Source organism: Charadrius vociferus, unplaced genomic scaffold (assembly GCF_000708025.1).
Source record: "Charadrius vociferus isolate BGI_N301 unplaced genomic scaffold, ASM70802v2 scaffold1225, whole genome shotgun sequence".
Classification (NCBI taxonomy): Eukaryota; Metazoa; Chordata; class Aves; order Charadriiformes; family Charadriidae; genus Charadrius; species Charadrius vociferus.
In genome coordinates this window covers 146,327-158,393 of record NW_009648336.1, presented here as the reverse complement: position 1 = coordinate 158,393, position 12,067 = coordinate 146,327, and the positions used below count along the sequence as shown (strand labels likewise).

The 12,067-nt window shown below is 45.9% G+C and overlaps 1 protein-coding gene across 1 annotated transcript in view; it reads right to left on the bottom strand.

Moving 5' to 3' along the window:
- The window catches only part of DOT1L (DOT1-like histone H3K79 methyltransferase), a 56,076-nt gene that overhangs the window by 1,792 nt on the left and 42,217 nt on the right, over positions 1–12,067 (bottom strand). Inside the window, exons 20-27 of the mRNA XM_009885053.1 lie at positions 11,024–11,505; positions 10,637–10,760; positions 9,704–9,850; positions 8,209–8,335; positions 6,164–6,777; positions 5,241–5,446; positions 4,395–4,459; positions 2,308–3,279 (exon numbers count right to left, since the gene is read on the bottom strand). Of these exons, the coding sequence (XP_009883355.1) occupies positions 2,308–3,279; positions 4,395–4,459; positions 5,241–5,446; positions 6,164–6,777; positions 8,209–8,335; positions 9,704–9,850; positions 10,637–10,760; positions 11,024–11,505 (2,737 nt within the window). The remainder of the gene's footprint in view (positions 1–2,307; positions 3,280–4,394; positions 4,460–5,240; positions 5,447–6,163; positions 6,778–8,208; positions 8,336–9,703; positions 9,851–10,636; positions 10,761–11,023; positions 11,506–12,067) is intronic.

The following is a 12,067-nucleotide window of genomic DNA, read 5'->3' as shown; positions in this document are numbered from 1 at the left end:
GACCAGTGCATTTGCTCTCCAAGACAAAGCTGGAGCTTGTAACCTAGAGATTTTTAACTTGATGATTATTTAGAGCAGCTGTTGTTGACTGAGGGTAAAAACAAGACCACCATGTTGCCACATACAGTCATGAAGCAGCACCGTCACGCGCCCTAACGCTATGCGAACATGGACTTGTGGAGATGCAACAGTCTGTGTCGCAGGGCAAGAAGAGGGGAGGGGGGAATCAAAGTAGGCAACAACCACTTCCAGTAAGAATATAAAAACATATTAAAAATAGACATTTCCTCCTGATTACTGATCTTCAGAAATAAACATTTTCACAAAGTGATCCCCAACCTGAACGTAATCCTAACGTCAGAAGAGACAGAGCTGAGTTACCACTGTGAGCACTCCTTGTCGAGAAATCCTGACTCCCAGAACAGAGAGCATTAAGACTCTCCATCCTCTGCCATCAGATTATTTGCTTCCCACGTTTTAGCGGCTTCTCTGTTTCACAGACCCCATCCCCACCCTATCTCTGAAAAGGAAGAAGCGTCATTCAGCATCTTGTACAAAACTCCTCTTTTTTTGTCTCTAGCCTTACCTTACAAAATAAGAACTGTTAGCTAAGCAAGCTCTTTATCGTGGCTTAACCCCAGAAAGGTGCGAAGCATAAGGAGACTGCATGCCAAGTGTAACCCACATAGCGGAGGTGCCAGCGGCGTTGGACTGCGTGATCATGGGCGCGGACTGTGCCAGCGCCAAACGGGGCAGAGGCGGGTGATGGACTGTAAAGGAGGGGCGGGAGGTTTTGTGCTGGAGAGAAGCTAGCTTAATAGACAAAGAAGCGTTAGCAGATTGGACAGAAGCAGCAGAAGAGGATGGCAAAAAAGCTTCGCTAGGTGGGATGGGCGGCAGGTTCTGCAGAAGCGGGGGCTCGGGGTTAGAAGCAAGTAATGGAGGAGGTGGGGGCAATGAAACGTTAGGAGGGGGCGGAGGGGAATGGAAAACAGATTGCACTGGCGCTCTGTTGAGGTGCTGAGCAGATCTAGTCTCACTAGATGTTACTAAATTAGAGGAAGGGGGTGGGAAGGATGAGGATGAGGTGCTGGCAACAGCCTGCAGAGGGTTTAAGCTTAGCACTGTGCTGCTAGAGACAGCACTGCTGCTGAAACTGGCTCCAAATTGATGAGGAGAGGAGGCAGAAGGCACCGCATGGTTAAAAATACCTGCAAACAGGAGAGAAAAACTCAGCTTCAACAGATGGGCTTTGTACAGTCTCAAGTGACAAGAGAAACAAAACAAAAAAGAAAAAAGCAAAATTATAATAGTTACAGCCCCATACAAAAATATGCAGCATGAGAAGGCAGCAAGCAATGAGAGACAATGGTGCAGGCCAGGAGGTACAAGAGATTTCACTTACCTTTCCTACTGCCAACCTCTAAATGCCACAAGGGAAAATGGTCAGACCCAAGAACTGTCAGTTCTATACCACACGGGCAGACTTTTGATGAGATTACGTTGTTTGTCTGACGACTCAAACTGCTGCTCTTCCCTCCCCACCCTCCTGCTTTCCCACTTACAGGGCAGCAGAGGGGAGATTGTATTTCCAGCAAATCTACATGCTGAGAGATGTGAGAGTTAGGATTTCCCGACATGGTGCCTGAATGATTATGGACAGGTAAGAAAAACTGCCTTGGACACTTAGTAAACGGCAGGTTCAGACTATCTTCTAGTCCTGCCAGCTTGTCTCCGGTTTGGGCCACAGAAGCCAAGCCTGTACAGAATCCCAGAAGTACAAGGTGCATATGGCACTGCCCTTCCTGGCAAAGAAATGCTCTTCGTGCCCACTGAAGAGCCAGAATGCTACACAATTCCCAACACCATCTCCTCTGAAGAGGCACTGATGTTTTGCTCTTCCTGGATCACGCTAAATCCATTCAAGGCCTAAGCTCAACCTTTACTCAAGACGACAAGTGAGACATCCTGAACTTGGTACCATGACAAGTTAAATCTTTACCTGCAGGCAGACCTAGGTTGGTTCCAACACAGCAACATCTGAACAAGCATACATTAGGAAATCACAGAGTCTGGGTGTATTCTTTCATTAAGGTGATAGAACAAGCTCATCTAGTAGACAAAGCTCATGAGATTGCACTGTGGGGAACTGAACTCATCCTAGCATTTCCGAGAGATAGAGGAAACTGGTTATGTGGGACAGCTCTGCTTCACATCCTGCAGAAATGAAAGGGTTTCACCCCTGGAGAGGCAGCGTCAGACTTTCCTTTAGGCCCTGTCTTATACCAGAGAAAGAGTTCTGCCTACCTCCAACTGTTCCACCTGTAACCCCAGGAGAGAAGTTCCCCATAGTGTGAGAATTAGTCAGTCTGGTTGCAGCTGATGACACGTGGACCAGACTGGCAGCAGCTGGCATTGAATTAAATAAGGACTGCAATACTGAGGAATTTGTCACCGAGTTGAGGTTTGCTTGCAAGGCCATGGGGCCGAGGGGAAACTGCGATCCAGTGGTCAAAGTGTTTAGGAAAGGATGGTGCGCCTGAACAGAAGATGCTGGGTTGCCTGCTGAAGAAACAGCAGTAGAAAGGCTTTTACCATTCAGAAGGCCACCAGACGAAACAGCAGCAGAAATGAAAAGGTTGTGGCCATTTTTAAACTCCACATCTCGGTCCCTTCCTTTGCCGACCTTTCCGTTATGCTGCAAAGAGTTTTTTTCTGAAGAACCCCCAGCACGAATGCTTATTTCGCCGATGTCTTTGCCTTTGACCCCCGACCGATTTAAGTCTTCTCCTTTCGTGCCGCTGAGGCCTTCGAGTTGCCTCTTGTTCAAAAAAGGATTTGTTTCCGATATCCCCACATCTTTGCTTCGCTGCGACTGGAAACCCAGGGAGGAGTTGGAAGTCGTCACATCTGAAGCCTTATGCGGAAGAGAAGCACCATCGATAAAGCTGTGTAAACCAATGTCAGTTGACAGTCCACCGTTGTATGTGAAGCCGTTAGTGGAGTTTGTACTCGGGCTGAGCCCATCTGCCCCAGACGAGGGCATGGCAACGCTTTTCCTTGCGTGTGCTGTGATCTTGGCGTCGATGGCAAGGCTATCCTCAGAGGACGGCCTGAAGGCAAACAGCGAATTCTGGCTCAGAGATGAAACCGACTGCAAGGGACTATCTGAAGTTTTGGTCAGGTTGATGTCAGATATTGGTGAAAAAGTAGATTTCCATTTACTGCTATTCATGTTCTCATTGCTTTGTGCTTGCTTCCTCCCAGATAAGCTGCCGCCTAGTTTGGAAAAAAATGGATAAATGTCAAAAAACAGCGTTTGCTGAATCTTCCTGTTAAGAACAGGGTTTTATCTTTCAACGCACACATTTTATCAGTCCGTAATTCGATTTCTGATCTCAAGGCAGAAATATTTGTGAAGTCACCTAGAAGTCCTTAAAATTTAGTTTAATGCTCTGAAAAAGTTTGAGAATGCTGATCTACCCTTTCCTCAGTCTTTGTACTACAGCTCCAAACCCCAAGTCAGAGAAAAACTGGTCAGATCTTTGGTGACCTGGGGTGCATCAAGAAGAGTGTGGCCAGCAGGTGGAGAGAAGTCATCCTCCCCCTCTGCTCTGCCCTGGGGAGGCCACATCTGGAGCACTGTGTCCAGTTCGGGGCTCCCCGGGTCAAGAGAGACAGGGAACTGCTGGAGAGGGTCCAGCAAAGGGCTACGGAGATGATGAGGGGACTGGAGCATCTTTCTGATGAGGAAAGGCTGAGGGACTTGGGGCTGTTCAGTCTGGAGAAGAGAAGACTGAGGGGGGATCTTATCAATGCTGATAAGTCCTTAAAGGGAGGGTGCCAGGGGGATGGGAACAGTCTTTGTTCAGCGGTGCCCAGTGACAGGACAAGAGGGAACAGGCACAAAGGTGACCATCGGCAGTTCCATCTCCACCGGGGGAGGACCTTCTCTGCCGTGAGGGCGGCAGAGCAGTGGCACAGGCTGCCCAGAGAGGTGGGGGAGTCTCCCCCTCTGGAGCCATCCCAAACCCGCCTGGACGCCGTCCTGTGCCACTGCTGGAGGTGCCCCTGCTCTGGTGGGGGTGGCACTGGGGGAGCTCCAGAGGGCCCTTCCCATCCCCACCAGTCTGGGATTATGGGATCCCTCCCCAAACCCCGAGTCAGTGAAAAAAAATGATCAGATCTTTGGTGACCTCTGACTACAGAAAGAACTGACCCCAAATCTGTAATTACCAGCCACCTCTCTTAATTATGGTTACACAAAGCCCTGGTAGAACTGCACTCTGCTCAGCAGCACAGAACAGCCCTGCTTCCCACAAACAACTTCAGTCAGTGGCAGACACTCGTTCCCGAGTCCAACCATTACAATAATTAACTTTCTTCACACCTACCATTTTCAACAGTCTTCTGTGGAGATTTGCTTTCCAATGATATTGTTGCAATTTTCCTTTCAATTCTAGTGGGAAAATAAAAAGGTTACACCACTCATTGCAGACCAGTTGTTGCACATTTACCCTCATAACCCTTATCTTCCACATGTTCACGGCTTCACAGTTGACTTCAATATATAAAGCCAGTCAGCTAGAAAGCTGTATGTTACTAAAAGAACTTAAATGCGTAAAAAAATCCACCACAAACTTTATGTAGAAGCTATTACAGAATTTGTGCTCTTTGCCAAGATTAGTGCAGGTTCAGAGGACTTCACTGTTGCTGCTCTTTATCAAAAAGCAGTAGGCTGCTGCTCATGTTTCTATAGCGGTTACTTTTCCAACACCATAAACAAGAAAAAAATTGCACCCCACAGGCAGGCAAAAGGTGGCGAGTACTCAGTTTTCACAGCAACACAACAGTTTGGGGCAGGAAGTGAAAAATTTGGAATCACGCTGAAACTGGGAGTGAGGGGGAGACAGAGTCTTAGTTAAAGATTACACACGCAGCCTCGGTACTCCTACAAAGCAACGTCGTGAAAAATAAAAAAGAATCATTTCTACACTAATTCTTTCAGAGGGCAGACTCTGCCAGCCTCACAACCACAGTAACAGTAGGTTCCCACATTCATGTACCGCTTCCTAAATACCTCCCCTGCTCACCATTTCAGCCGCGTAAGAGGCGTGGGCATAATGGAATCGCTCTCCAAGCAAAGGGAACAAAGAAGCCCGAACATACCTCTCCGGTTTAGAGCACTGTTAACAGCTCTCAGAGAAATCTCATCCTGAAACCTATGCCCGTGTATTCACCTGCTGCTATTGTGCTCGTCTTCAGATCCCTGCTCTTCGTCTGATGTTAGAGGAGAGTAATGAACGCCATTGGTCTGAATGAGGGGCTTTTCCTTTTTCAGTACCGGGGGCTGGTCATTGTCCTGGTAAGGAACAGGAGAGTTCTTCAGGGAGTTTTCAGGAGAGGAAATGGCTGTTATTTCTAAAGGCTGGTTAATGTTATTGACCTGGGCAAGAAGGAAAGAAAGCAGTTATAGATGAGAGTATCCCTTTAGAAACAAGGCATCTTGTTAAGGATATCAAAAGCGGGCTTAACTTGCTCAGCTTTAGGATATGCCAACAGCTGCCTGTTCAGCACTGCTGTTGTTATACTCCACCATCCTGCATCAGAGCCCAGGATGAAAGCTTAAACATAGCTTGGAAAAATATCTAATTTTCATTCTTTGATTTCATGTTTAAATGCAGAAATGAAGACATGGAATAATCGCATTTCTTTTCCAACTACCACTGCAGGATCACATGAACACAACTTGTATAGCTGGCTTAATTATGCGAGAATGCCATATGCTTCTGGCACTCTTATGCTATTTAGTCAGTCTTAGTTTAAACTATTTTCAAAATATTTAACCTACAGCCTAAAAATCAACTTCACTGCAGAAACAAGCTTTTTGTCGTAAGAGATTATTTTTCATTTTTAATGCTCAAACAGCAAAGAACTCTTTGCAGATGCTCTACCTACACTGAAATAGTTCCCCAACTTTTCGGCAATCCTCTCGCCTCTCAGAGGGGCCATTTTCACAAAGGGTCTTCACACCAGTTCTAGCTACTAGCACCCCAACAGCCCCAGAGTGTGCTGAAGAATAGGATAGTTGAAGCTTATTTCTAATTCAAAGAGTTTTCCCACGCCCTTCTCTCTTGCCAGAGCTCTTCATTTTTGCCCTTACCATGGAGTTGATATTGAGCGGTGAACCTGATGGTTGCGTAAAGAGTCCAGACACAGTAGGTAAGGATTTGCGTTTCGGGGAGACCCCGGAGTTCCCGCTGAGATTCCCAGTAGAGGATCTCTTCCGCCGGCCTCGCTTCTTCCCATCCTGCGCGTGTGCTTGGCCACAGTCCAGCCGAGCGCTCGTGGGCAGAGGACTGTGCTTGTTGGAAGGGGATTGTTTTACATGTCCTGTATTAGGAGAGATTGTAAAGATGATTCTTCTCTTGGCCTCGTTCTCAGGATCTGAAAACGCTGCATCAGACTGAAGATCCCCCTTTGTTCCTTCGGCAAACATCTTCTGAGCATCTGCATATTGCAATACCCCTACCAGGCTCTGGGAGGTGCCATTTAACCTGGGGCTTGTTGAGTGCTGGTGAGCAGGGGAGTTTTGCCCAGAGTTCCTTGACTGCATCATTAGCAAAGGATGTTGTGGAGTGGAACTCCGAGACCCTACTGAGTTAAACAGACTCCCGGAGTCGTCCAGAGCTGCCTGATCAACACTATGGTTAAGATGGGCTGGGCTGTTTGTAAGATTTCCATTGACTGCCACGGAGCCAGAAGAGTAAGAAAAACCTGTTGAAAGGGAAAGTATACATCATTGCTTCTGCTGAGCGACAGTTCACAGTGCTAGATTTCTGGGATGACTGGGAGCGCTTTCAGCTCTACCTGCGTTAGATCAGCCAGGAGCCGTGTATGACACGGGAACCGCACGGTTGCTTTTTACACAGTGCCGTTGAGAACGTGGCTCTGTGTGCTGGCGATTTCAATTAGGCGTTAATGATTTTCACTGCTCTTTTGCCAGTTCAGGAAAATTCGTGTGTTATGCGGAGACATCCTATGCTCTATCCAGTTTTTAAATGGAATTCAAGTGTAAGTTTCTTTTGAGCTATTACGCCTTTTGAAATCAGGGCTCCTCTACCCTCAAACTCCTTCCTATCATCAAGGAAACAGACGGCCAAATTCAGTCTGTTTCATTCCCGAAAAAAGAAGCCCACCTCCTCAAAATTAAGCAGAAGGCTGTGGCTTGGGAAGTGACAGGGGATCTTCGAAGAAACTGTGGCAAAAGAATGCCACGTGGGAAGAAGCTTGGAAAGGGAATTAAGTATTTGTCACGGTGTATCAGAACTGGGTTTAGTGCTCGAGTAAGATCTTGTCTCTGGGCTGTCTAAACAAAAGGGGTAGAAGGGAACATGGTATTGTTTTACAACAAAGTTGGGTTTTGTTTGGTAGGTTTTTTTTAAACACTTCATTGGTTTTATAGAAAACTGCAGCCAAGCTCTTCTTTGCAAAACAGATGCTAGAAACAACACAAGCCCCTCGAGGTGGTAAACACCAAACAAATGCACTCTCTGATGAGGGATCAGCTGTAGAATAGCTTCTGTAGGCTAGAACCCACTTCTCCTGGTCCGACATTTCCATAGCCTGAATAGCTACAGGCCACAATTTCAAGAGATCTGTGAGTTCAGAAGCAATGTCTGCACTTAAAAGTATCCTTGCCCTCTCCCCTTTGACCTTTCTTCCTACTGAGATACTTGTGCCTTTACAACTGCTCGCGAGGCACCACTGTGACCTGCAGCAAAAAATCAATTTTGCTATTAAAAAAACCTCCACCACCCTGTAAAATAAACCTTTTAAAGCCAGATCATCAGCTCGTAGCATAGCTATGCAACACTCTGATGCTTTGCCATATTGTAGAGGTAGGAATCTCTTAATCCACATAGAAGAATTTACAAAAGCAATTATTTATTTACACTGCAAGGTGCTGCAGTTCAGGTAAAGGCAGGTCAAACCAATACTTTATGCCAGAATGCATCCAAGCTGTAGGCACATACTGCCTCAAAACATCATCCTCCACGGTTCTTTGGTCTCGTTACAAAACACACATTTATCTAGCACTCTACTGCCTGAATGACCTGACAAGAAGTGCTCAGAAAACTCCGCCGCGTGCGCTTGGGGGTGCTGTCACGACAAGACAGCGCACCTTCGCGTAGGTGAGGCTGTTACCTGAGGTAGCCAAAGCCAGTGGCTTGTTTCCAGCAGCATTGCTTACGCCATTATGAGAACTAGCACCAAACTGCTTTTCAAGTGTCGATGAGTCTCTACTCTGATGAACTGGGCTAGGTGTGCTTCTCTGGGGGAAGAGAAACAGGCATTTTAGTACAGGAATTATACTCAAAAGTCAACAGTTTAAACAAAATTCACATGCATTGGTAGATCTACCAAGGAAAGTGGCCCTAGGTCCTCAACACCCTAGATTTTGCTTGTTTGAGAAAAACATAGATAGGCACGTAATGGGACAAAAATAAATACTGTGGTTAAGTATACTGCAATAGTATCTCGCACACAGACACCATGCAGATAGAGAGAGAGCAGGCTCATCGTCCCAGAAAGTTTAGACTCAGGACAGCACTGCAATCAGAGAACGAATGCCTGTTTCACAGGCAGCCGGAAAGGAAATAAACAGTTGTATCACGTCCCCAAGCCTGTGTACACAAAGTTCTCCAAAAAAAACCCCAAACTGAACATGAAATACATTAGGCTATGTTCTCTGGTACACTGTCTGAGGGTATGATCAATACACGGTGTTTTCCTAAAGCAGGGAAAACAATTGTGAAATGGTAGCCTGAATAAACAACGTGTTGAAGTGAGAGATGCCATCCAGAGCTAACGTTCTCCTCTCTGAGGACGTAGGACTTCTGCTCGGAGCTGGGCAGACCGTAGTTCTGCTACAACTAAAAGTCTACAGCTGTAAGAAGATACTGGATTCAATACTATGAAAGAACTCCAGCTTTCCAAATATGGGACTGTAAGGCAGGCATTTCTGGATGGTTTCTATTTCACCGCTCTCATGTGAAAGCAGCAAATGTTTCTCAGTTCTCTACCGTAACCCTTGTGTGACAAATACGTGTGAGAAACAGGTTTTGTCAAACTCCTCTGCCACTGAGAGTAGCACGGACTTCTCAGGATTTCAAAAAGACATGGCCCCAGAAGTCCTCTAGTTGCTCTCTGCTGCTACAGAGCAGTCACTCGCACATTAGGTATTGCAACCTCAAGGTGCTATTCAATTTCATCCTACACATATGTGATGAAGACAGACAATTTTGAGATGACCAAACTGAGGCAGAAGAAGGTGTCTCCCAGGGTCGTGTACGGAGGCAGGGGCTAAGAACAAACTGACATGTGTGATGCTCTGCGTACACTGCCACACACTCCCAGACTATGCGCCTTTTCCACCCAGCCAGATGTTTAAGATGAGGATCTCTTGAAGAATGTACTTTACTTTCCTTCCTGGCTCAAATACCACCACCCCACAGACAAAAAAGAGTAAAAATCTACAGAATGACTAAGAGCCAAGAGGATGAACCCCAACAGCAGCCTCCCCCAAAGCATCGGACATTCAAGATTAGCAGCCCACTAAGGATCCTGGTGCACAGCACCCCGTTACTGCCCGGTGTGATTTTTAGTTAGGGATGGAAAGTGTTGACAATCCCTTACTCACCACCTTCTCAACACGGCTAGGTAGGACTACGCTGGCCAGAGGGATACTAACAGGGAGTTTATTGGGCTGCACTGTGCTGAGAGGAATACTGATAGGTAGGCTGGTGATAGTTTCTCCATTACTCACAGAGGTTCTCTCTCTCAAAACCTGTAAATGCAAAAGAGAAATTAATGCTCTTACCGAAAAGACTTTTAAAAGTAATGGTAAGTCATTTATACCCCCCCCCCTTTTTTTTATATAAAAACAAAAAAAATTACACGATTGAGTGCTGACTATGTAGCAAAGAGAGGGCATGCACGGAGCAGCTTTGTTGCCAACACCAGTCTACTTGCACAGCAACATCCAACAGCAGAGCAATAGGTAAATTAAAGCTGCTGCTGGCCCCAAGCATAAGGAAAAGGTTGCCTTAGGCAAGCTCATTTCCCAGTGTCTTTGTTCGAGCTCTGTGAAAAGCACTCATCTGACAGAATTCGTATCTTGAGGCTCTCTGTACGCAGAAGATGTAGTAGCCAGAAATATTTCCATGGTAACCTCCTATTGGAGGGCACGCACTTGCTCTGAAATAAGCACCGGTATGATTCATGGCCGGACCAATTACGTGGACAATTTTTTGTTATTTTTATCTTTTTAAACTACAAAAGAATCTACTTTTCACATTCAAGTAGACACACACCAGATCAAAAAGAACTCCTACTGCATTACTGGTACCATTCATATGCAAACCAGTAACTCAGAGGTAGGCATGTCTTTCCTGAGCACAGTATTCTCTTCCTCTAGCCAGTTCCTTCTTTTTATTGTACCACACCTATTGTGTTTTGTGTTATTTTCCACGCCAAGCTGACCACAGACAGCAGCCTGCCCACATCCCCTCGTTTGGCCAACTTCTTCTTTGTTCTACCAGCTGCAACATCTGAGCACAAGCAGCTCTCTCACCTTCTCGCCTGCAACTGGTAAGGCCGCTGGGGAAGAGGGCCGAGTTTCCTGAGGACTCAGCTTTATGCCATTTGAAATACCGGGACTTGGATATGTAAGGCCATTCTCTTTGACATGGTCAGCTCTGGAACAGAGATGTACAATCATCAGAATACAAGAACTAACGACTTCTCTTTTGCAAGGAATTGCCGTACCAAACTCAAGGCACTGTTCCACCTTATTTACCCAATAAGCTGGCACTGCTGGTTCTCCTGATGCAAAACTTTTAAAAGTCTATAAAACTCCACTTTTAAAACTATTTTTCCACAATCCAAATAAACCACTCTTATTAAAAACAAGCAATAGCATTACCCCTCTTTTCCCATCCCAGGAAATGATCACTCTCACCTCTGTATCTCATTAGTTGTTGCTTTTCCATTGACTGCATGGTCTTGATTCAAGTGTCTCCTCAGGGCTATTTTAGCTGGGGAAAACCTGGTATAATCGGGTAAGGACAAGCTTGTCATCTTGTCTGCCTTCTGTCTGCTGCTGTGGTTTGGGGTACACGGAACTATGTCTTGGTCCAGGTGAGAGGTCGTGTACTGAGGGGTGTTCTGCTTGGAAGAGGGCCTGCTAAAAGTGTTATGAATTTCATAGGGAGTAGCATGGCCGTTCATGGACAGTTCGGGGCTCATGCCATTGATGTGGGGCATAGGAAACTTAGAGCATTCAAGCTCCAGTTGGAACCTGCCGTGATCAGCCTCAGGATCACGGCTCAAATGGTTTTTATTGCGTAGCTGTACTGACAGTGACTCATCAGACGGCGTGTACGATTTCAGCTGCATGAGCTCCTGCTGTCTTTGACTTTTCTCAAGTTCCACAATGCTGATCTTTAAATGAAGAGGAGGACAACGATTAAAGACCACACTTAACAATTCTATCACATTATGGAGTTTTGTCTCAATATGCTTCTCAGGAAAAGTGGCCCCATTTATGGGAACAACACAGAACAACTGACCCAAAATTTGAGAAACAAATTTCAGCATGCTGCTTTGAGCTTGAGACCAAAAGGCCCAGGTAAGGGGAAGGGCTCAGAGGCTCTTAGAAAGCACCTTTCACATCTTGAAAGCAAACATAAAATATCTCCAACTTATAGAAAGAGTATGGAGTGACTCAACACTGCCAGTCACTGAAGGAAACGGTCACCCCATGTCAGGGCATCCAGCAAAAGGCTGGATTAGCTATTGTGCTAATCTCGCAGGGAAAGAAAAAATCTTCAGCCACAGGAGTTTAATTTCTTTTCACTATGGTAAGGGACATTCTGTGGGAACCAATTCCTGATTCAAGACATCAGAGCACACAGAAGACATTATAATGAAGCCACATATTATGCAAACAAGCAGGACCTTTCTTTTCACCAGGTCATGCTTTTTAGTTATATTTTATGATAAA